At 43.3% G+C, this 26533-nt stretch overlaps 1 protein-coding gene across 4 annotated transcripts in view; it reads left to right on the plus strand.

The window, feature by feature from the left end:
- The window catches only part of STXBP4 (syntaxin binding protein 4), a 111294-nt gene that overhangs the window by 11898 nt on the left and 72863 nt on the right, over positions 1-26533 (plus strand). For 3 of the 4 annotated variants that reach the window (XM_040330677.1, XM_040330679.1, XM_040330678.1), the window contains exons 4-11: positions 1606-1712; positions 4060-4204; positions 6289-6364; positions 9633-9712; positions 12736-12832; positions 16500-16612; positions 20071-20160; positions 25509-25574. In XM_040330677.1, the coding sequence (XP_040186611.1) occupies positions 1606-1712; positions 4060-4204; positions 6289-6364; positions 9633-9712; positions 12736-12832; positions 16500-16612; positions 20071-20160; positions 25509-25574 (774 nt within the window). The remainder of the gene's footprint in view (positions 1-1605; positions 1713-4059; positions 4205-6288; positions 6365-9632; positions 9713-12735; positions 12833-16499; positions 16613-20070; positions 20161-25508; positions 25575-26533) is intronic. The other variant, XM_040330680.1, reaches the window with a different exon arrangement.

Consider the following 26533-nt stretch of genomic DNA (forward strand, 5'->3'; position numbering starts at 1 on the left):
CAGAATAAAAGATGAGCTTGTCGGTCGTCTTCTTATCATTATACTGTCCAATTACAGGTGGGAAGAGAGACACGACCTGTAAGAGTTGCTTTACTGCAGCAAAAAAAAAAAAGTCAGGTCCCCTCCCCTATGCTGTTTCGTCTGCGTTTTCCACCAGTTTGCCTTGAGTTCAACTTTAAAGGGGTTGTAAACCCTCGTGTTTTTTCACCTTAAAGCGGAGGTTCACCCTAAAAAACATCTATATACCATTACATCCAGCATACTTCCGACATGTACAGTATGCTGGTATTTTTTTTTTTCTCGCTGTACATACCGTTTTATAGTTCTTTTTCACCCGGCTTCCGGGTTCTCACTCCCGTGGGGACTGGGCGTTCCTATGAAGAGGAGTAATGATAGACGTGCGGATAAGGCGCGTCACGCGTTCCGAAAATAGCCGAACTAGGACTTGACTCTATACGGCGCCTGTGCACAGACTAGGAGCTGTGTAGAGCTGACTGCGCAGGCGCCGTATAGAGCCGAGTCCTAGTTCGGCTATTTTCGGAACGCGTGACGTGCCTTATCCGCACCTCAATCATCTACGCCTCTTCATAGGAACGCCTACTCCCGGCGGTAGTGAGAACCCAGAAGCCGGGTGAAAAAGAACTATAAGACGGTATGTACAGCGAAAAAAAAAAACACCAGCATACTGTACATGTCGGAGGTATGCTGGATGTAATGGTATATACTTGTTTTTAGGGTGAACCTCCGCTTTAATGCATCCTATGCATTAAGGTGAAACAACTTCTGCCAATCAACAGCCTCCCAACCCCCCCGTGTTTTACTTACCTGAGCCCTGGAACTTCACCCAGCGGAGACACGCTCTTCCTCTTCCCAGGGTTCTTGGCTCTTGATTGGATAGATTGATAGCAGCGCAGCCATTGGCTCCCGCTGCTGTCAATCAAATCTAATGACGCGCGCGCCCGCAAGGTAACCCCCGGGAGAGCGCTTCTCCTAGGGGGTTATCAGATGCGGGGAGGAGCGCGAGAGCCGCCGAAGGACCCCAAAAGATGAGGTTTGGGCGAAGCTTTACAACCACTTTAATTCAGCCTATGCATTAAGGTGAAAAAACTTCTGTAACGCAGCAGCCACCCTCCCGTTTTACTCATCTGAGCGCGTTCTTTCCCACGCTGGAGACACGCTCACACTCTCTGCCCGTTGTCATGGCTCTTGATTGGCTCCTGCTGCTGTCAATCAAATCCAATGACGCGGGTGCTGGGGGCCGGGGCCGAGTCTGACATTCATTGTCTATGGACGCAAATGCTGGACTTGGGCGTGCACACTTTTAAAAAAAATAAACATGCTATACTTACCTGCTCTGTGCAGTGGTTTTGCACAGAGCAGCCCGATATACGCAACATAACTGGAATAAATAGTTTTTTGGGGGGGGGTTTAAATATATATATATATATTTGCCTGATGTGTCCCACGAAAGACACTTAGGCTTGATTTAGATTTAGCTGTAATCTGTGTTCTTGTTCTCTTCACTACTCATTCCCTTAATTAAGGAATGCTTTTCACAAGCTTTTTTGGTCAATAATTTCCGCTTTATGTTTCTCTTTTAATTAGGATGGACGACTGCGGCCTGGAGACCAGCTCGTTTCTGTGAATAAAGAGTCATTGATTGGTGTGTGTTGTGGTGAAGCCAAAAGCATTTTAAACAGAGCGAAATTAAGGTAGCTTTTTATGTTAATTTTTTGGGGATATTTACTTTAAAAGTCAGCTTCAAGCAAACATAAAAACAACATAAAAAAAATACAGATGTACTGTATGTTCATTAAACATAATTGAATGCATCTTTCAATGCAATTTGTTTAAATCCCTGATTTTTTTTTCTTCATATCTACTTATAAGCTCTCCTACAGTAGAAAGTTAATTTTGTGAGACAAAGGGGAAGCTCTAGGAGCCAATCGGATGTACTGCATGCAATTATAATAAAAGGAACATACTGAGAGGACAGATAGATGACCTCCATCAACCTATGGCCGCAGCGCAGACCTGAACTGACGGGTGGACGTCCCTGGACGTCCTGCTGTTTTCTTCTGCGTTGCGCACCTCCGAGGACGCGCATTGCGTAAAAGCTGTGCCCGTTGTGTCACGCGGGTGCCGATGTGCGTGATTAGCAGAGAGCTGGACTATTCAACAACACGGCTCTGAAAGTCTCTGCCTATGTGGAGGGGTGTGAGTGCCTTTCCTCCAATTAGCTGTCTCTCAGTGTATGGCAAGAATCCACTCCCACAGGCAGGGCCGTCTTAACAGCATCATGGGCCCCTGGGAAAAGTAATGCACTGGGGCCCCGTACTAGCTTGCCCCAATTTACACACCTTATTTTAAGAAATAACGTATAGTTGATAGAATTAAACATATTCATTGGTACTTTTCAATAAAATCTATTTTACAAAAGGAAAACATTCCATTCCAAAGTCTAGTCAACACAAAGGGCACAGTACAGTGGGGAATGTAGAAGGGCACAGTACAGGGGGGAATGTAGAAGGGCACAGTACATGGGGGAATGAAGAAGGGCACAGTACATGGGGGAATGAAGAAGGGCACAGTACAGGGGGGAATGTAGAAGGGCACAGTACACTGGATGAATGCAGAAGGGCACAGTACAGGGGGGAATGTAGAAGGGCACAGTACACTGGGTGAATGCAGAAGGGCACAGTACAGGGGGGAATGTAGAAGCGCACAGTACAGGGGGGAATGTAGAAGGGCACAGTACATGGGGGAATGCAGAAGGGCACAGTACATGGGGGAATGAAGAAGGGCACAGTACAGGGTGGCAATGTAGAAGGGCACAGTACACGGGGGAATGCAAAAGGGCACAGTACAGGGGGGAATGTAGAAGGACACAGTACAGGGGGGAATGTAGAAGGGTACAGTACACGGGGGAATGCAGAAGGGCACAGTACACGGGGGAATGCAGAAGGTCACAGTACACGGGGGAATGCAGAAGGTCACAGTACACGGGGGAATGCAGAAGGGCACAGTACGGGGGGAATGTAGAAGGGCACAGTACATGGGGGGAATGCAGAAGGGCACAGTACACAGGGGAGGGGGGGTCAGGAGGGCTCAGTATATGTTCTGGGACGCTTCCCGGGACACGACCATATCGGGAACGTTTAGTAAAAAGCGTGACTGTCCCAGAAAATCCGGGACAGTTGGCAAGTATGATGTAATGCAAGATTATTGTGGGCCCCCCATGTACCTGGGGCCCCTGGGCAGTGCCCAGGAGTGCCCTTTTTATTAAGATGGCCCTGCCCACAGGTGAATCAGGAAGAGAAAATTCTAACAAGATGTGCACTTTCTAAACTGTATATAAAGCTGAAGACAGCAGATATACATGTAAAACTTCCGGTATGTAGGGAGATTTGTTTCATCTCTGTGTATCATCTGAGGCTGTTTTACTTCACTGGGTGTATTTGAGGGATTACATCCACTTTAAGCAAAACAAAAGTTTGTAGTTACTGTAAAATGATCTGCTTGGAAGTCAATGGAGGGACATATGTCTCATGTTCTCTGAACACGTGTATTGCTCTCTTACAAAACGGAGGGATATTTGGAATTAACACAGGCACTGACTTGCTACTTTTTCGGTTTGTCAGTGTTCCAGCCTCCTATAGGTGGCAGTATAATCCGACTGTGTCCCTCAATTGACTTCAAGCAAAAGATTTTACGTTAAGCAGCATATGATTTTGAAAGGAAGGGTTGTCTATCTGGAATTCGGATGTTATTTTGGTCAGTTTAGCTCAAAATAGAAGTTTTTCAATAATGATGTATTTCATAGAAAATAAACTATAATGACTTTAAGTGTAGATGTTGATAAGTTGATGTTTTCTTGGTGTTTCAGGTTTCACCTGTTGTCTGCATAAGAATATTCAACACTTTCATATACAGTCGTTCATAATTTCCTTCCTACATTTTTATTTTATTTTATTTTTTTATGTAAAATTGTTTTTCTTTTTTTCTGACCATAAAAAAAATGTATACAAAACCATTGTATGTTCCATTTAATGCTTGCAGGAAGAGTGCTTGCTGGGAAATTGCCTTCATCAGGTCAGGAAACATGCTTGCAAGCTCAGCTTCACTGACACAGAGTACTCATATGCCAAGGGACACCAGGCTGAGGATGTCTTCCAATCCAGATGCCTCTGGGGCCTATGGACCTGTACGTACATCAATGTCCTACCTGTATATTAGAACTTTTAAAGACCACTGGAAATCACTGTCGTAGACACCGCCAGTCATCGCCAATAGCTTCCGTGCTGAGAGGCTGCCCTGCTGCATTCTAAAGACAGCAGGTCGCCTGTTTGGCAAGGAAACTTTTAGGAGAATGCCTTCTTGCATTTTGGGAATGAATGCAAAGTGTTCTCTCTGATTGGAAGAGGTGGAAAGTTTGACGGCACGCTCCTGCCTCTCCACCTCGTCTAATCAGGGAATGCTTTGCATTTGTTAAAGTGGAGTTCCACCCAGATTTTGTTTTTTGTTTTTTTACAAAAAAAAAAATAGAAACATTTTTTTTATACTCACCAGAAAGGGCTGTTGCTATGCGGAAGTAGCTCTTCTTCCTCTTCCTCCACCTCCACCGCGGTCATCTTCTTCTCCGTCCTCCGTTGCGGTGTCTTCTAGTGAATGGGGCGCTCTACCTTCTGGGAACTGTGTGCATCCCAGGAGGCAGCCACCCATTCACAAAGTGCCGTGCGAGTTGCGCATGCGCAGTAGGAAACAGGCAGTAAAGCCGTAAGACCTCACTGCCTGTTTCCCTTAGTCAAGATGGAGGCGCCAGGACCGAGCGATCGCCGTCGAGGGCTCATCATCGCGGGCGCCTAGGACAGGTAAGTGTCCTTATTAAAAGTCAGCAGCTACAGTGTTAGTAGCTACTGACTTTAAAAATAAATAAAAAATTGCGGGTGGAATCCCGCTTTAAGAAAATGCAAAGCATTCTCTGAATGCCGCCCGTGCCAAATGGCCAACCTCCTGTAATCAGCACGGCAGCCGCTTGGCATAGGTCCTGTAAGCTACTGGAGATCACTGGAATAGCAGTGTCTACTTCAGTGATTTCCAAGTTCTGGAGGATCAGCCAGGTGTGGTGTATACATATTTACATTATAACTATGTATAAATAACCATACCTGGAATTTTGCTGTTAACTTTTTGTAGCGATGGTAGTGTGGTTGCGGAATACCGTCATAGAAACAGTAATGAAGTAACAAATGTGATGCAAATAGGCAGATTGCGGCTGCAATCTAAGTCTCGATACCTCACATGTGTGATTTGAACACCGTTTACATATGCGGCGCGACTTCCATATGCGTTTTCTTTGCTCGCGGGGACGGGGACAATTTTTATTTAAATATTATTATTTATTTCATTTATTTACATTTTTTTACATTGTGTTTTAAAAATAAATACATTTTGATCACTTTTATTGATGTCACATGGAATGTAAACATCCCTAGTGACAGTAATAGGTGGTGACAGGTACTCCTTTATGGAGGGATCGGAGGTCTAAAAGGCCCCAAATCCCGCCTTTGCACTTTAAAGTATTCAGAGTATACAGAGTATTGCACTATAAAGTATTTTTTAAAAACCGGCGCCATTGGCTGCCGAGTAAACCGGAAGTCACGTTGTGACATCACTTCCGTGTTTACATACAGGAGACTGGAACAAAGTCATTTCCGGCATCATGCCAGTCTCTCTCTAGACGCCGGAAGAGGCGGCTCGGGTCTCCCGGTGGGACGGGAAGCCCGGTAAGAGCGGCAGGAGGAGGGGGGATAACAACCGAGCAGCTTTTAGCCTCATCGGTTGTTATCCCTGGAAAGCCGACCGCCTGCTCTAAAAAACGGTACCGGGATGATGCCTGTTGCTGCGGACATCTTCCCGGTATAGCCCCCTAAAGCCGAGGCCGCAATATATGCGAACGCTCGGCGCAAAGGGGTTAAATCCGTCATGTAGTTTTAAGCTCTGCTTGGAGAGTACTTAGAATTACCTGACCTGCATGGTCACAAAGCTCATAAGAAAGTCTTCTCCCAGCATCATTTTGGCGGTAGTAAGGGGATTCCGCTACTGGGATGAACTGGTGGGTTCCAGCAAGGTCTGTGAGTTCCAGACATCATCCATGTGCATTCCAGTGGTGGTTTTTAGTTTAGACCAGAGTGTACCCCTTAATGTTGGCAATCTTTTTAGAAGATTTTTTATAAGTTGCCTACGCAAGGTTCTAACTCCCGCTTAAATTCTGTTTTGTTTGCACAGGGTCAGATTGGATATATTAAAGAGTCGCGCTTAATCTCTCCCTTGGATCGAAAGCTCTCAGACAGGTCTGCGACAGGTAACCTTCTCTGCACGATTTTCACACTTTTAATTTCACTCCCATCTCGTAGAAAGCCTGTCTCGTAATGCAGTCTTTATGGGCCGCACAAAAGACGCAGGCACCTCTTTAGAAAAAGCGGATAAAAGGCAGCTGAATGAGATGTCGGAGAGTTTCCGAAAATAAGGCCCTCCAGCAGACCTCTTACAGTCGAGAGGCTTGAAATAACTGGGATGAGATGGCCGAGCATTCTCCAGGTAGCTCAAGTAATCAATAGATCTCACAGAAGACACATAATGAACAGACGCCTGCATCATCAAGTGAGATTAGGTTACCATGGCGGCAGCGTGCTTCCAATTTAATGCCGTGTTCAAGTAGATTGCTTTTTCTCTTTGCCTTTTTTAATGCAGCGGAGGAAAGGAGCGTGCAAAGGTTAGGGCGGCAGCAGGCAAGTGTTACGTTGGCTATTGGGAAGTGTTTCTCTTGGAGAGAGCTGGTATTAAGCTTTAAAGCTGAACTCCAGACATACACTATTCGGTAGATTCAGAAAGAGTTAGGCCGGCTTATCAGTAGATAAGCCGGCCTAACTTAGAATCTACACTGACTTATGTTTAAGTGTATTCTCAAACAGAGATACGCTTAAACATATCTAAGATACGACGGCTTGCGCCGTCCTATCTTAGGTTGCAATATTGAGGCTGGCCGCTAGGTGGCGCTTCCATTGCGGTTGGCGTAGAATATGTAAATTAGTAGATACGCCGATTCACGAACGTACTCCCGGCCGCCGCAGTACATTTACGCCGTTTCCGTAAGGCATTATCAGGCCTAAAGTTATTCCATCTAATAGATGGAATAGTAATGTTAAAGGATGGCCACGGTTCCCGATTCGAAATTCAAAATTTTTACGTCGTTTGCGTAAGTCGTCCGCGAATAGCGATTTACGTCGTTTACGTCCACGTCAAAATCAATAGGCCTGTGCGGCGTACTTAGCCGCAATGCACACTGGGAAATGTAGGCGCCTGGTGCATGCGCAGTTTAAAAAAAACTTCAAAAACGTAAGGTCAAGCAATATTAACATAAAACACGCCCCCTTAGACACATTTGGATTAGGCGCCCTTAGGCCCGCCCGCTTTAGGCTACGCCGCCGTAACTTAGCAGGCAAGTACTTTGAGTATCAAGTACTTGCCTAGCTAACTTACGGCGGCGTAGCCTAAACACGCTAAGCTACGCCGCCGCAAGTATACACCACTCTACCTGAATCTACCTATATATTACCAAAAGTATTGGGACGCCTGCCTTTACATACTGATGAACTTTAATGGCATCCAAGTCAACTCCAACACCACAAATATCATAATTTCCGAGTGCGAATTTAAATGCTAGTTTCTCCAATCATCTAAAAGACCATCAGTCGGATAGTGGTGTATGGAGGCTATACAGAGGAAAAAGAGAAAATATCGCGCTAATCTGAAAAAAAATTTTTAAAACTAAAGCTGCTACACTACAATGTGACAAATATTGAACAGTTGTGTAAAGAAAAAATGTAGCGCTGTGATAACCTAGAGACAGTGATTTCTCTTAGTGGATAATAAATAGTCACTGTACTGCAACAGTGATAAAGTATCAAAAGCAAAAACAATAGTGAAGTGAATGAATAAGCTAGTGTTGTAAACAAACACAACCAAAAATAACAATGGTAAAGTCCATCAAAAAACTTGTGAATGAAATAGATGGTAAAATTACCACGTAGATCCTCAAAGGCAAACAATCACTTTCTAAAACTCAATGAAGATATGAATGCGCTTACCAGAAGACGTGGATCTGCCTGTCAGCGACAGCAGATCAATAAGGCATGAACACTCTCAGGGCACATGCTGCTCGGCTTCCTCAAACTGGATGAACAGGTGAGATGAATCTTCAGTGGAGGGCCATGGACGCACGATGTCCTGCTATGGTGTCCCGAATATCCCAAGATGTCTACTCTCAAATGAATGAGGGGGGATGATGGTGTAACCCATTAGGGGATGGGACAAGGTGGAAATGGAAGACTCCAAACAGCATGTGGGGGAGAAAAAGGAAAACACAGCCCCAATGGTGCAGGTCAAAAATATAAAGGTTTTATTGTAATAAAACCAAGGTATACATTAAAAGTGATCACATAATATATAAAGGAGGGGCAATATGAGAAATGGTGAAAACCAAGTCCTACGCGTTTCGTCCTAGAGGGACTTCAACTGGGGAACTGGGGAACTGATCACTTTTAATCAGAGCTTTTTTTCTCAGAAAATAGGTGCAGGAACTCAACCACGACACCGTTCAGATTTCACAAACAGTAGAAGGGTTTTAAAGGGGCATTAAATAACAGGATTGCATTACATACAGAGTGCAGAGTTCAGGGGGGTTAAACACAGAGTGCAGAGCTGTCATTTGTAAACACAGAAACCAGACTTCTGTGTTTACAAGTGATTGTGGTGAGCAGGCACCAAAGGGTCTGAGCCAAAGGTGGTGGAACTGAGTTCCCCCAAGTTCCCCCTGAAAAAAAGCCCTGCTTTTAATGTATACCTTGGTTTTATTACAATAACACCTTTTATATTTTTGACCTGCACCATTCGGGCTGTGTTTTCCTTTTTCTACAGCATGGAATGGGACAAATAAAACTGCACAAGTATTAAGCTGTATATCAAGGCTTTAAAGCAACAGGATACTTTTTTTCTTTTTTGGGGTTACAACCGCTTTAAATTAGGTGGTACAAACTGCATACAGTCAGCTGGCGCTCCTCCTCTAGGTTTACTTACACCCAACATAATAAATGTAATGCTTGTAAGCCTGGCTGTCATGGTCTCTCCCCCTGGGATTGGTTCATCCCGCAGGCCTGTGCACGTCATGGCACTTGGATGTCATTATGTGAGCAAAGGACTGCTCCCCACTGTAGAGAAAGCACCTGCAATGTCGCAGGAAGCCCAACTAAACTATTGGGGGTAATTGGGGAACGTATGTACACCTTTATTTTAATTTTTTAAGTGTGGCAGGGAGCTGTAGATTTGGCTTTAGCTTTTACATGATGCAGTTCTAAATGAAAGCTCATATAGGACACATAATCACGTTATCTGTGGCCTCCTCCTATATATTCTATTCCTGTGATGACCTTTTAGAAGCCTCAGTCATAAAACCGCTGATTGACTCTTCCAATCAGATGATTAGCTGTTGAGCAAAGCAGGAAAAGTCAAGCTGCACTGAATTACCATTAGCCACTGTAATTAACTCACACCCTGGTGTTTGTTGTTTACAGTTCCTCATCAGGGACCCAGCCGGGAAAGGTTGATTCTTCTCACCCCTGATGTCCGGCTGAAAGTGGAAACTCTGGAAATGGTAAGATACTAATGATGATGACGTGGTGTTTGTTTGTTTTGTTTTTTTATAAATTCTTTATTTTACACAATTTTTCCTTTACACGCTTCTACATAGTCTTGATTCTGCCAGTATGTTACACTTCATTAAATACATTTAATTATTCCAGGCTTAGTACACTCTTAATTTTCCCATTTTTCCCTCCCTTCCCACCCCTCTCCCAAAAAAACATTACGCGATCTACACTCTACACGAATCACTCTACGCTTTTTCAATGGGCCAGCTGCGACGAGGGCCAAACTACCGGTTGAGTTTGCTGCGGTGAACTCAGCAGGAGGTGGGAGCAGGTACCTATCAAAACCAGGTACCTGCTCCCCCCCCCAAGGTGCCAAATGTGGGCGGGAGGGGGAGGAGGCAGATAAGCGGAGCTTTTCCCTTTGGGAGGAGCCACGCTTTAACTTTATTTTTTATTGGAAAGAAAACCATGTGCAAGCTCAAAGTAGCTCTAGCTGGAGCTTACACAGAGCTGAAAACTTTTCCTGCCAGGCCCATCGCTAAGTACCAGCGCAGTAAGTCACATGTGCCTCCATGCCTGAAAGTACCAGATATTATTTCTACTTCCTGTGGCTTTGAACAGAACAAAGGGGGAGTAAAGACAACATGTGTGCCTGGATGTTAAAGCGGGAGTTCACCCAATGATGTTTTTTTTTTTCTCTTTTCCCCTTAGATGGATGCTCGTTTTGTCTAGGGGAATCGGCTAGTTGTTTTAAAATATGAGCCGTACTTACCGTTTTCGAGATGCATCTTCTCCGTCGCTTCCGGGTATGGGTCTTCGGGAGCGGGCGTTCCTTCTTGATTGACAGTCTTCCGAGAGGCTTCCGACGGTCGCATCCATCGCGTCACTCGTAGCCGAAAGAAGCCGAATGTCGGTGCGGCTCTATACTGCGCACCGACGTTCGGCTTCTTTCGGAAAATCGCGACGCGATAGATGCGACCGTCGGAAGCCACTCGGAAGACTGTCAATCAAAATAGGAATGCCCAGTCCCGCAGCCCATACCCGGAAACTGGCGGAGAAGATGCATCTCGTAAACGGTAAGTACAGCTCATATTTTAAAACTACTAGCCGATTCCCCTAGACAAAACGAGCATCCATCTAAGGGGAAAAAGTGTTATGTACGGGTGAACCCCCGCTTTAAAGCAAACCTGTTGCATTGATCTGCATGGGCATGACGCACCGTTATGAATTCCCGTATTTATCGGCGTATAACACGCACAGGCGTATAACATGGACCCTAACTTTAACCACTTGACCACCAGGCACGAAAACCCCCTTAATCACCAGACCAATTTTCAGCTTTCGGTGCTCTCACAATTTGAATGACAATTACTCAGTCATACAACATTGTACCCATCTGAAATTTTTGTCCTTTTTTTCCCACAAATAGAGCTTTCTTTTGGTGGTATTTGATCACCTCTGCGGTTTTTATTTTTTGCGCTATAAAAGAAAAAAGACTGAAAATTCTGTAAAAAAAAAAAAAAAAATCTAGTTTCTGTCATATTAGCAGGTTATTTCTCACACACATCATATGCATACTACAAATTACACCCCACATACAGAGGCCCAACATGCAGGGAGCACCATCAGGCGTTCTGGAGCACCCAGACCAATTCTGACATTTCTCTCCTACATGTAAAAATCATCATTTATTTGCTAAAAAAATTACATAGAAACCCAAAACATTATATATGCTTTTTTTTCAAAGACCCTAGAGAATACAATGGCGGTTGTTGCAACTTTTTATCTTGCACGGTATTTTCGCAGCAATTTTTTGAACGCGTGTTTTTAAAAAAAAAACAGTTTTGTGCTTAAAAAAAAAACAAAACAGTAAAGTTAGCCCAATGTTTTTGCATAATATGAAAGATGAAGTTACGCCGAGTAAATAGATACCCAACATGTCACCCTTCAAAATTGCACAGGCTCGTGAAATTGCGCCAAACGTTGCTACTTAAAAATCCCCATAGGCGACGTATTGCAAGGTATTGGAGTATTGAGGGTATTGCGGAGTATTGGGGGGGTATTGCAGAGTATGGGGGGGTATTGCAGAGTATGGGGGGGGGTATTGCAGAGTATGGGGGGGGGGTATTGCAGAGTATGGGGGGGGTATTGCAGAGTATGGGGGGGGGTATTGCAGAGTATGGGGGGGGGGGTATTGCAGAGTATGGGGGGGGGGGGTATTGCAGAGTATGGGGGGGGGGGTATTGCAGAGTATGGGGGTGGGTATTGCAGAGTATGGGGGGGTGGGTATTGCAGAGTATGGGGGGGTGGGTATTGCAGAGTATGGGGGGGTGGGTATTGCAGAGTATGGGGTGGGGTATTGCAGAGTATGGGGTGGGGTATTGCAGAGTATGGGGTGGGGTATTGCAGAGTATTGCACTCATCATTATTTTTATTTTGCAGAGTATTGCGCAGGGATGGCTGGATCTGTGACTACAATTGTCACAGATCCAGCCCACAGTGCGGCAGCTGCTGCTGCCGCCCGATCCCCCCCCCCTCCCTCTCCTCTCACACTGTACCGAACGGTACAGAGAGGAGAGGGAGGAACCGGCGTCATTACATGACGCCGGTTTGTTTACAAGTGATCGCGCCGTCATTGGACGGCGCGATCACGTGGTAAGGAGCCGCTTCCATTGGCTCCTTACCGCGATCCGTGTTGCTGCGGGTCCCGTGGACCCGCCGAGCGCCGGTGATCGCGTGTGCGCGCCCGCTCGGGCGCGCAATTGTGACTCTCTGGGAGGACGTATATTGACGCCCTCCTAGAGTTAGGGAACCGCCGTGTAGCCGTATTTCGGCTATAGGGCGGTTACCAAGTAGTTAAGAGGGAAGTTTCAGGAAAAAAAACTTTCCACAGCCCCCTGCGTATAACACGCAGGCACCGTTTACCCTCTATTTTCAGGATAAAAAAGTGAGTGTTATACGCCAATAAATGCAGTAACAAAATGAAGCAGCATTTAATTTTTTATTTCTTTTTTATGTGTTTTTACAGGCACTACATTTTCTTGGCATAAGCCCAACAGAGGAACAGAAACGTTTATTAAGATCCCGTATACATATGGATGCCAGTGGAACAGTGTCGTATGGAGGTGATTTACGAATAATAATGACATTATCATGTGGTGGTTTCAGACCTCTTGCACATAGACACATAAAAACATATATTTTTTTATATATTATCTAAATGCAGCCCATTGTTTTTAATAAGCTTGTACACAAAGGTGCTAAACTTGCGCTGTGTATAGATCAGTAAAAATAAAATCTGGATTAGTGGACGTTTTTTTTTCATGCATTTGATACAACCCAAGAAAAGCTAGAAGAATTTTTACAAGCATGTATGCATATGTGCATTTATAATGCAGCACAATCTCACGTTTTACATGTGCAAGCAGAGGTGCGCATCTTCACTGGTCTCACGTTTTGATTCGGTTGCGATTATCATGTTTACGATTCACGATTACTGCACGTGGTTTTCATAATTGTTTTTTATTACACAGTCCATTTACATTATACAGCCCCCCCATTTACATTATACAGCCCCTCCATTTACATTACACAGCCCATTTATATTACACAGTCCCGTCCCCCATTTACATTACACGGCCCACTTATGTTATATAGCCCTCCCCCATTTATGTTATACAACTCCCCTATTTCCATTACACAGCCCGTTTCTATTATAAAGCCATGCATTTACGTTACGCAGCTTATTTATATTATACAGCCCCCCCTCCCCCTTCATTTACATTACACAGCACATTTATATTATACAGCCTCCCCTGCCCATGCACTCTAAAGTTAAAACTAATCACGGTCAGTCCCTCTGTTTCATGCCTTCCTTGTAAAGCCTCATACACACGATCGGACTTCCATCTGACTTTTCTGTGGATTTTTGTCCGAATGGGTGTTGGCCGTGAACTTGTTCTGCATACACACGGCAGAACATTTTCAGCCAACTTTCACCAAATCATGTGGTTTTTCAGCTCTTTACCGCCACCCTTTGGGCAACTTCTGCTATTGTCGTCTGATGTTTAGCATTGGTTCTCAGCATGCGTGTTTGTACTTTTGGACTTTAGTCTGATGGACTTGTGTACACGCGATCGGATTATCCTCCATCGAATATTTGTTGTCGGAAAGTTTGAGAGCATTCACAGCGAACATTTGTCTGTTGAAAAACCGAAAACAATTGTCCGATGGAGCGTACACACAGGCGGATTGTCTGATAAAATACGTCCGTGTGTAAGGGTTAATGTAAACCGATGCCTCTACCTTTTATTATCTCTGATCTCTCAGCGCTGGTCACAGTCACCTATGGCTGGAAGGAGGAGCAGAACAATGGGTGGCACTGATGGGCATTGAGCACTGATAGGCAGCACTAATAGACACTGATAGCTTTTTTTGGCCCTACTTCTCCTGTGGGTCACAGGAGTGCTGTTGGTTCTGCCAACAATGGGCTTAAAGGGTCACTAAAGGAAAAAATTTGTTTTGCTGAAATGACTGTTTACATGGTATAGAGACATAAAAGTTAACTGATTCCTTTTAAAAATGATTAAAAATAGATTAAATTCAATCATATAATGTGCCTCTAGTTTCACTTTCGGTTTTTAAACTGGTTTCATGTTTCTGTGAAGTAAAGAGACCCACAGAACAAAAACAAACAAATCCAGGGCAGTGTTTTGTTTTTAAAATGAATCTGATTGGTTCTGAGGAGTTTTAGACACACAGCTTGGACCACAGTGAAAAGCTCCCATGAGATTTTTCATAAGGAGCCAGGCAACCAGGAAGTGTGGAGATCACAGCAGAATTACAGCAACTTCAAAGCAAAAACAAACAATGAGGACATGAAACCAGTACTGCAGTAAGGTAAAGGAAGCTATTTAGCTAAAAAAAAAATTCCTTTAGTGATCCTTTAAGCTTAACACCACCTACCATCACCTCCTGTTATGGTGGCAGCTGTAAAATTTTAGCTATCCCAGATAATTCTGTCTTGGTGACAATGGTGGCCAGGATAAATGGTATACAATTCCCCAGAAGACAGCAATAAATACTGAGATAGGTTCTAATCCTGGCATACTTCATCGAAAACAGAATAAAGTTTTGCCCAAAACAACAATTTTAGGGTACTTGCACATAGGGTTGTGGAAAATAATCGTGACTGTGGCACGTGACTGTGACCAGCGCTGAGAGATTGGAGATAAGTACCGTATTTATCTTCATATAGCGCGCCCCGGCGTATAGCGCGCACCCCCAACCTGGAAGGGAAATTTCAGGAAAAAAAGAAAATACTTTGTTTGAATGCCCCTCGTTGGTGTCTTGCCCGGCCTCCATCGGCGGCCTTGTCCGGTCCGGCGTCCGTCTGCGGCCTTGGTGGTGTCCTCCCCGCTTTTCCTGCGCTGTTTTTGAGTCGATCCCCGCTTCCCGCACTGTGTTTGAATGCCGCCGCCGACATATACCGAGCGCAGTACACTCGGGCACGCTCGGCTCCTCTCGCATAAAGGCTAGGAGGCCGCACAGGGCGTGACCGCGAGGGGAGCCGAGCCTGGCCGAGTGTACTGCGCTCGGTATATGTCGGCGGCGGCGTTCAAACACAGTGTGGGAAGCTGGGATCGGCGTGTATCACGCACCCGCGATTTTCCCCTGATTTTAAGGGGGAAAAAAGTGTGCGGTATACGCCGATAAATACTATAATAAGGTAGAGGCATCGGTTTACATTAACCCTTACACACGGTAGGAAGGAATGCTTGAAACAGAGGGACTGACAGTGATTAGTTTTAACTTTAGAGTGCATGGGCAGGGCTTTCCCGGGAGACGCAGGAGGAGCTGGGGTGACGTCATCCATGCAATCGATGCGGCCGTTCTCTGAATTGATGCTGAATCCTGCAAGGATGAATCGAGATGCTTCGATTCAACAATTATATTCCACACACATGTGGTAGGTAGGATATTTTAACTGGAAGTCAGACATAAGCTATATGAAGGGTGGAGGGAGATCTTTTATAATAAAGTAGTACTAAAGGCTGAGACTTTTTTTGCATGATTATAATCTTTTTAAATATAATGCACAGTACTTAATTTAAATTTAGTTGTAATACCTTTTATTACCTCTAGTCTATTAACCTGCCGCTCCTCTGGGTTCAGATGTGGATCTTCCCTGCACAGAGCATTTAAAGAGATTGTAAACGTTTGATTTTTTTTTAAACAATAAACAAGTCATACCTATTTGTTGTGTGCAATAGTTTTGCACAGAGCAGCCTTAGATCCTCATCTTCTGGCATACAGTACAGGGCATAGGTCCCTCCCCTCAGCCTGCTGTCTTTCCTTATTGCTTGCAACAAATCTTGAGTCCCATGGAGTTGGTGGGGTTACATGAGGGTGCACTGAGGATATTCCTAGCAAGGCTTTTGCCAGTGTCCAATCAACGGAATGTAGTGCAATCTAATCCATGGTCTATGGCTACAAGTCGTCTCCTGTACTGTACTCCAAGATATAGAATTTACAGGCAAGTCAAAATTCCCATTTCTCTTTCGTTCATAGACAGACACAGCCTTCTTTGACATTAGGGTTATGCTTCTTCCTACCAGGAGAAGCATAACCCTAATGTCAAAGAAGGCTGTGTCCGTCTATAAACGAAAGAGAAATGGATTTTACGGTGAGTACAAAAATCCTATTTTTTTTTAACTTGAAGCCCAGCTTTTATATTTCTGTCTTTAAGTGGAACCTTAATCCTTAACTACCATTTTATTTTACTCTTTTTAGACTTTGTTCGGGTAAGCAAAGAGATGTTTAACCTTCAGCTAGAGGACAAAGACTTGGAGCACCTATTGAAAATGAACGAAGGCATACATTTATTGGACCAAGTCACAAATCAGGTGAAGTTCCTCTATCATACACTAATCTCAACAAATGATCCTGAACCTCCTCTGGCCTCTTTTATTTAATAGTAAAATACATTTAAAATAAAGTGGAAGGGGTAGATTCAGATAGAAGATACGACGGCGTATCTCCAGATACGCTGTCGTATCTCTGAGTCCGGCCGGTCGTATCTATGCGCCTGATTCATAGAATCAGTTACGCATAGATTTCCTTAAGATCCGACCGGCGTAAGTGTTTTACACCGTCGTATCTTAGGCTGCATATTTACGCTGGCCGCTAGGTGGCGCTTCCATAGATTTACGCAAGGAATATGCAAATGAGCTAGATACGCCGATTCAGAAACGTACGTCTGGCCGGCGCATTTTTTAATGCCGTTTACGTTAGGCTTTTTTTGGCGTATAGTTACCCCTGCTATATGAGGCGTATCCTATGTTAAGTATGGACGTCGTTCCCGCGTCAAGTTTTGAAAATTTTACGTTGTTTGCGTAAGTCGTTCGCGAATAGGGCTGGACGTAATTTACGTTCACGTCGAAAGCAATGACGATTTGCGGCGGAATTTCGAGCATGCGCACTGGGATTTTTTCACGAACGGCACAAAAAACGTCAAATACGCGGGGTCACAGTTAATATACATAAAACACGCCCACATCATCTACATTTGAATTAGGCGTGCTTACGCCGACACAGATACGTTACGCCGCCGTAACTAAGGGCGCAAGTTGTTTCTGAATACAGAACTTGCGCCCTAAATTACGGCGGCGTAACGTATCTGAGATACGTTACGCCGGGCGGACAGATAGACCATTCTATCTGAATCTAGCCCGAAGTGTTTCCTGAAGCCAAGTTGGGCATTTGAGTCAGGATCTGTTGGTTGTTGGAGACTCTGATCTTGCAGTATGCGTAAACCAGACCCGTTTTCTGGGTAAAAGTTTTTTGTTAAAGTTTATAAGCTAAATTGCGAATCTTTATGATTCTACCGTAACAGACTGCTGCCCAACATGCAATCCCAACAAGCATTCTGAATATCTAAGTTCCTGCTGTTTTCAAGCATATTTATCCATCTGTTTGTGTACCCTATTGCCTAACAAACAAGCAAGAGTTTGTGGGAAAATGATATAGAATTCCCGGAGAGATCGGAACAAAACTAGTTTGTTTTTATAAGAATTTGCAGATTCTAAAAATGTTTTCATGGGAACAAGCATTTTTCAGTAAGTAGAATGCGCTTCTTAAGTATTTTACTTTAGTGGAAGTAAAGTCATTTTTTCAAAAAGTGCTGGCAGGTGGACTTTTTTTTTTTTTTTGACAGAAGAAAATGTTTAAAATCTCCTCTGTCATAAATTATTTTTTCTTGATCTATACGCACTTTTTTCTGGACGAGTATACTGAGCAATGCATACACAGTTCATTATACAGTCTTGGCACAATTACCGTATATACTCGAGTATAAGCCGAGTTTTTCAGCACATTTTTTTGTGCTGAAAATGCCCCCCTCGGCTTATACTCGAGTCACCTTTTTGTGCCTGATCTCCCGGACTTTGGGGACCCGGTACCCTGGACCCCAAACTTGGCACACATGTAGCCCCACTCTTCCTCTACAAATGTGCAAAGTTTGTTGTCCGGGGGACCTACTGGCAGGGAGCACTGATTTTTCAAAGCCCTTCCATAGACTCCCATGTTAAACGGTCATTTCTCCGGTGACTTTGGGGACCCGATACCGGCCGGTCATAGGTCCCCTGGACCCAGAACTTGGCACACATGTGGCCCCATTTCTCAAGTGTGCAAAGTTTGTTGTCTGGGGGACCTATGGTGGGGAGCACCGATTTTTCAAAGTCGGACCCCCCTTCCATAGACTCCCATGTTAAACGTCAGTCTAGTTATGGGCACAGTGAGGCATGGACACAGTGAGGCATGCAAATGGACACAGTGAGGCACAGTCAGGCATGCAGATGGACACCCTAGGCTTATACTTCGAGTCAATACGTTTTCCTATATAACTTGTATGACCTAATAGTCTAAAGAGCCAAGGCTGCTTGAGGCCCTTTTGGGGTCTGTTCCCAAATGTTTTTAACGTGTAAACCATTTTATGTAAATACATTTTGTTTTTTACACTTACCTGGTTTCTTACCAGTGCCGTGAAAATCCTTCCCCCCCTTTTTTTGACTTATGTTTATGGAATTGCCTGGGCCTCAAGCAGCCTTGGCTCTTTAGACTATTAGGTCATACAAGTTATATACTAACTGGGATGTTGGCACAATTAAAATAGTTGTATCATTAGTCTAATTGAGGCAATACTCACCCCTTTCAATACGTTTTCCCATTTTTTTGTTTTAAAATTAGGTGCCTCGGCTTATATTCGGGTCGGCTTATACTTGAGTATATACGGTATGTGATGGGACAGAGTAAGGCCCCTTTCACACAAGTGGACGCATTTTTGGGTCCACCTGTCAATTTTTTAGGTGAACTCGATCCGACCATCCATTGACCTCCATGGAGCAGCGGACGTCAGCAGACATGTGTCCGTTGACACCCGATCTGATCCTGCCTGCTAAAAACGAGCACTAATATTTTCCATGAAACAGGTTGGGTACTACAGTGCTTCTTCTTCTGGAGGTATGCACTTGCAAGTTCAACCATTGTAAGCTTGCATTTTGTAGATATTTTTTTTTTTTTTTTTGCTCGATCATTCCGAAGCTGGGCTTTTTTTATGCACAGCTGGCTGCCAGCTAAGGTTTGTATGCTTAAACCATGTTTTTTTTTTTTTAAGGATATAGAAAGCTTTTATTTGGTATAACGCAGAGATGTATTTAGGTTTTGTGCTGCCCTAGGCCTGACTAAACTCGCGTACCCCCTTATTTAAATATTACACACCCCTTCCTGGCAAGGTCACGCCCCTTTCTGTTTAAAAAATTGAGTGGGGACACTAGTTCTGAGGGCCGGTTGGGGGGGCAATGAATTCCCATAATTTGCATAAAACCCTCCCCTTAATCTATGCAAAATTAAAAATAAAGTGTAGCCTATAGTTCTACTTTAAGCACAAATTTTGGATAATTTTATGGAGAGGACTAAGAAGATATAACCATGCCAATGGTGCAGCAGAACACCCCCCCCCCCCCACAGTTACAGAATTCCGGCCGCCTGCATACCAGAAGCAGTGCGGCCGCTTTATGGGGGTGCTTGACTAATTTGCCTCTCAGCCCAGTCCGCCCCATAAGACTGCGGCTACACTAACAGTGTAGCGCAAGCCGGCGGGGACTCCTTCCGTGCTGCCCCCCTGCACTGTCAGCTTGAGCAGAGAACTCTCTGCACTGAATTCAGGAAATGCTTTTTTAAGATCAGGAGGGGGATAGAATTGCGATCTCTACTCTTAACGACTAATAGCGCAGCTCTATCATATCCTATTCAACAACTTGGCTACAGTATGAGTTCTGTAATACAACTTGTTTTATTTGTGCAGATGCAGTCATGTGATCTCTCAGAAAAGGATGACATTACCAAACTGAAGAGAGAAAGAGATGAGGCACATGCCCAGTTAAAAATGCTGAAGGTAAGCAAGGAATATTATGTGTGCATTTAGTGTATTTTAGGTGTGTTATTTTCCTATAAAAACCTGCCTTGTGTGGACATCCAAAAGCCCTGAACTGCCCGGTTCTGCCATCTCGGATAAGATGTCATCAGCCCCAGCAGGCCTAAAACAGGTACTAGGGCAGGTACTGCTATCGGAATACAATATCCCATCAACTGGGGGGTTTGCAGCCGCCACCTTTTTTTGTGTGGATGGAGGAATCAGTTTTTTTTTTTTTCAGCCTGTTAACTGATTGAAAAAATACTAACCTTGTATGGCCTGCTTCAGGGTTTATATACACTTATGCCGCGTACACACCATCACTTTATGTGATGAAAAAAAACGACGTTTTAAATCATGAAATAAAACGACGTTTTTGAAACTTCATTTTCAAAAACGACGTTGCCTACACACCATCGTTTTTACAAAATGCTCTAGCAAAGCGCGGTTACGTTCAGCACTCTTTTCCATTGAAGCTCGCTTCATAACTTGCTTCTGAACGTCGTTTTGCACACACACTATCATTTTAATTGACACAAAAAACGACGTTTTGAAAAACGACACAAAAAAATGAAGCATGCTTCCATTTTTTTTTGTCGTTTTTTACAAGACATAAAACAATGTTTTCCCCCACACACGGTCATTTTAATTGACGTTTTTAAAACGTTGTTTTTTTTCATCACATAAAGTGATGGTGTGTACCCGCGTGTGTACCCGCGTAAAGTGATGGTGTGTACCATTAAAGTGGTAGTTAAGTCAACTGTAATCTTTTTTGGGGGTCCCCCAGATGGGTTATGCCATAATGTGCTAGTATGCACAGCATATTGGCATATTGCCTGTCAAACCAAGCCCTCCAGCGCTGTACTGTGATTGATCCGGTGTGTCCCGGGCGCTTCCATCTTCGATCGGTCTTCCTTCTGGGTTCTGTGCCTTTTGGACGCGTGATTGGCCAGGCTGCAATGACGTCACTCCCACGCATGTGGGACTGATCGAGGCCGTAAATGTTCACTGAGCTGCGCATGCATCACGGCTGACAAGCATTGATGAACACAACCATTGGTCCCCCCACACATGCCAGTGTGCTGGGTGTAATCCTTGACTCTGACCTCTCCTTCAACCCCCACATCCAATCGCTGGCTAAATCCTGCCGCCTTAACCTCCTCAACATCTCCAGAATTCGACCCTTCCTGACTAATGACACCACAAAGCAACTTATTCACGCCTAGATTATTTCCCTCCTTGACTACTGCAACTCTGATTAAGGCTTACCTGTAGGTGCAAGAAATATCTCCCAAACCTAAAAGGTTTAGGAGATATTTGCAAAAAATTGCAGCACCGATGTCTACGGCACGTGCACCGCAGAATTGGGTGCACTGAGCATGCCGATACTAACGGCATAATGCGGTTAGTGGCGGCTCCTGTGCGCATGCGTGGGAGTGACGTCATCGCTGCTATGCATACTAGGCCATTATGCCTTTGTCTTGCAGGTTGTCATTTTTATTTTATTTTGACAAGAGGGTTTACTTGACATCGAGTACAAACAAAAAATCAGCAGCAAAATACCTTTTATCTCAGTTGAACTCATGCATTGTGTTGAATCATTATGCCATTAAATACATTAACTACTTAGCGATCGCATCACATACATTTACTTTGGCCTTCTCCTAGTCAAAGTACCTCCCCCACAGTGAGTAAGTACAACCTAGGCATACATTTAACCCTTTGATGGCCCCTAATAACTTTTTCCCTGCCAGTGTGATTAATACAGTGACGGTGCATATTTTGTAGCACTGATCACTGTAATAATATCACTGGTCCCCAAAAGGTGTCAGGTGTCCGATTTGTCTGCCGCAATATCACAGTCCCGCTATAAGATCCCTTTCACACTAAGACGGTTTTCAGGCGTTTTAGCGCTAGAAAAAGCCTCTGAAAACCACCTCCCATTGACTTTTCACTTGTGGGACATTAGGAAAAGTCCTGCAAGCAGCATCTTTGGGGCAGTTTGGGGGCGATGTAGTTGGCTCTCCCAAAACGCTCTGCCCTTTGAAAAGTGCTTTTGAAGTTCTGCAACACAGGCGCTTTTAACCCCTTCTTTGGGGTTAAAGGCGCCCCGCTAGCGGCGCTTTAGTGCTAACGTGGCTGCGGCCCCAGTATGTAAGGAGTATAAGTCACTGATCGCTACCATTACTAGTAATACATTGAAATATCCCATAGTTTGTAGACGCTATACCTTTTACCAAATATACACTTTTTTTTTTTTTTACCAAAAATATGTAGCAGAATACATATTGGCCTAAATGTAAGAAATTAGATTTATAAACTTTTTTGATTGGGTATGTTTTAAAGCAGAACGTGTGTGTGTGTATATATATATATATATGTATGTATATATATATATATATATATATATATATATATATATATATATATATATATATATATTGGGCCGAAACAACTAATCGATTAATCGACAACTAATCGATTATGAAATTAATCAATTACAATTTTCATAATCGGCCAGTAACATAATGTGGTTAAAAAAACTAAAATTAGCCCTTTATAGTACAAAAAAAAGCAAATGGCTACTGTAAATATTCACTGTCCCACAGTAAAAAAGATGAACCCCTTACAGTAGCGATTATTTGCTCTTTTTGTACTTATTTTAGTTTTTTTAACCCCCATTATGTTACTAAACATCTCAGGCCTGGGGTCACACCTCTGTTTTGGTGCTTTTTGCAGAAACACACTGCAGTTCATTTACATGTTTTCCTATGGGACACGTTCACATCCATGATTTTTTTTCAGCTGCTGCGTATTTGGAAAGAGCAAGGACTTTTTAACGCAAAACGGTGCTATTTTTTTTTTTTGGTTCAATATACTTCAATGGAGAAGCTGCAGAAAAGCATGTAATGTGTTTTTGCCGCAATTTGTGTTTTGTAATCTGCCCAACAACAAATTGGCCCCAAAAAATGTAAAAAAGTAAAAAATGGCTATTATACGATTAATCGAAACAATAATCGGCCAACTAATCGATTATGAAAATAATCGTTAGCTGCAGCCCTAATATATATATATATATAATTTTTTTTTTTTTTCTGCGTTAGTGTTTTTTTTTTTTTATGGACCAAAATCATAAAACGCTGGTAATCTGCAAATTTTATCTGTGTTTATCAGAGTTTTTTGATGTTTAGAGCATTTTTACAACTGAAAAACTCTTGGAACCCTCTGGTTTTGGGGAGGTTTTTTTAGAGCCAAAAATCGCCCCCGCCAAAAACTTCTGATAACAGCCTATGTGTGCATGGGCACATAGGATAACATGATGGAGAGTTTAATGACTGTAAAAAAAAAAAAATGTCTGAAGCCAAAAACAGCAGCTGTAAAAACGTTCAGTGTGCATGAGGCCTAAAAGTTAATTTCATATATATCAAGATTACATGACATCAGAAATGATATTTGTGTTCAGTTTTTGAAGGGCTCAATCATAAATACCGAAAGTTTTGCATGATGCAAAACTTAAAAAAAAATTGTCACTTGTAGTGTACTAGGTCTAGGTCCTCAAATGGTTATAATTTGAAGGTTACCACTTAGGGCTCTGGGTCCACTTTGCCGGGGGCTTCACATCATCATTAGCAGAAAGAGAAGAAAAGAGCTGATTACACCTAACAAGCTTTAAAAGGCTTTATACCAGAACACTCCGTTCTTGTACGCTGTCCATTTGTGCCTGGTATTGTTTATAATCTGAATTAGCTGCTTGGTAGAGTAAATCTCAGGTCAAGGAGCGCTGGGCGAGGCACTTACGTTGAGCTGTGTTGCAGAGTGGCAGTAACAATGGTGATGAGGGCATTAAAAACAGAAAGGCCACTGAACAAGCGATATATATAATAAGGGAAAAACAAAAGAGCACTCTAAGCTTATGGTAAAGTCGCATATTCACCCCTTTGTTCAATATTGTTATTACTAGCACACTCATATTTCTTAGTGATTTAAAAAGAACCAGTTACAAATATATGTCTTATTCAAGAGCCTATTTAGATTTAGACTTTGCTTATAGGAAAATATGGGTACAGGGGTGCCAAGAAGCCAAAATAAAAGTTGAAATGAACAGGACACAAATGGCTAAAATAGCACGGTGGCCGCCCCTGTCATCTGGCTGGGCTTCTGTACCCTTATTTTCCTATAAGCAGAGTCTATCCTGGTCCCTGTATGCAGAGGCCGCTCTAGGCTTTGTGAGGCCTTAGGCAAAACTTGACATGGGGCCCCATGATGGGAAAAATAATTCAAGGACAAAAGCCCCTTTCCCCACAACCCTGGCTGGTGTTTGTTGGGGTCTGCGGGCAGGGGTCTTATCGGAATCTAAAAGCCCCCTTTAACAAGGCGGTCTCCAGATCCTGCTCTTTAATAACTAAGGGGCGGGGGCCACCCGGTGATGCCACCTGGTGAACCAACCTCCTTGTGACGTTATTGACTGAGGGCATACTGAGTCATTGATGTCAAAAGGGGTGGGGTCTCCGATATTCACTGGTTGTTAGGGATGCTGGCAGCTCCGCTCCTGAGCCAGGACTCTTAACGCTGCCTAAGCACAGCAGCATTAAGATCCCCTGTCCCTCAAAACTTAGGTAATGCATTGGGTAAGTTAGGCGGCCATGAGTCCCCTGTGAGTGCGAGGCCTTAGGCGACCACCTAATTAAAGAGCCGCCTCTGCCTGTATGCCCCCTGTGGCCACACAGAACCCCCCCTTTGTCACGGTTGCTGGATTGGTACAGGTATGTGACTCCTTTGTTCAAATGAACAGTTCATGTTCCAGTTCAGCAGCCAAAACGAGTCCTGCCTAGTTCTTGGTTGCAAGCGGCTGTAATATCTAATGTCTTTATTCAGACTGGAGAAAGTGGTATATGACGGAAGTGCTCAAGTGGAGTGTGGGACGCTCCGTTACAATCACCTCCTCCCATACTCTCCTCCAGGACTTGAATCTATGCCCTTTCAGGTGATCCCTAAAAAAAAATATTTTCAGAGAAGACAGGCTCTGTTAAGTAAATGATTTCCTCTCTGGCTGGAGAGGCTTGAAAATGGTCCTATAGACCTGTAAAGGGATCGGATGAAGTGAACTTATCTTTTAAGAAAACCCCCCCCCCCCCCAATTATTGGAAAACATGTGAGTGGGTTTTCTGCTTTAGTGGTAAAATATATATATATATATATATATATATATATATATATATATATATATATATATATATATATATATATATATATATATATATATATATATATATTTTTGTCCACTTTTGAATGTAACATTTAATAAAGTTTTTTTTTCTATTTATTTCCAGGAACAACTCTTGGACTCTGAAAAACAGAACAGTCAGCTTTCTGACGAGCTTACGAGTGTAAAACAGGTTTGTAAGCAGTTGTGAGTTTCTGTATAATTAGTAAAGAGTTACAAATCAAGCCTCCTGATCCGTGCCCCGGTGCCTAATAGACCATGGACCGCCACTGGTCTCCGGCCCAGGGGTTGACCTCTGCTGTGAAGGATTTAAAAAATATATATATATATATATATATATATATATATATATATATATATATAATCATTTTTTTTAACTAAAACATCTTTGTTTTGCATTTCTTTGGATAAAAATGTGAGCCTTGTTCTGTAAATTAGCAGCAAACTTTGCTGGCAAAAAAAGCAATAGCTATATGCAATTAGTGCTTGAGATTTATTTGTTTGCTTAATGACTTTTATCTTTGACCAGTTAGTATTTTTTTCCTAAGTTCTTCTTCATCAAGCTTAATTATCTGAAGTCTCGCCTCCTTTCATCAGGAATTGATGGATAGCGGTACGGCTATGTTAATGGGGCACTGACACTTTTTCTGTAACCGGTATGCTTAGGGCGGTATCACGAAATAACACTTCCTACCACAACCATCTTTCTGAAAGCATTCAGTTAGCACCCTAGTTTCTGTGTCCTCTAATTAGTAACACATGGGTGTAAATGATACTTGGGTTTGTATATGCACAAGCAGAATTCCAGCCAAAAATCACAAGAACAAAATGAATAGCAAGTAATATATTCAAGCCCCTTCCCAAAACTAACTGGGTCTATTGGGTGTAATCTTACAAAATTAACTCTAGCATTTCTTTTATTGGAAACCTCATTAACCACTTGACGCAGAATCACGTATACACGAGGTTGTATCAAAATGTTTTGAGACTAGTTTTGTAACACGCCAACAGATGGCAGCACGAGGTTCACGCACAGTCACAGGAAGCACCGACCTTCATAAGCGTGCCAAAAGACATCATCCTGTGTACATTGGGAGCTGTGCAACTGGTGCTATTCCAATAACGTTCGTT

Source organism: Rana temporaria, chromosome 12 (genome assembly GCF_905171775.1).
Source record: "Rana temporaria chromosome 12, aRanTem1.1, whole genome shotgun sequence".
NCBI classification, from domain to species: Eukaryota; Metazoa; Chordata; class Amphibia; order Anura; family Ranidae; genus Rana; species Rana temporaria.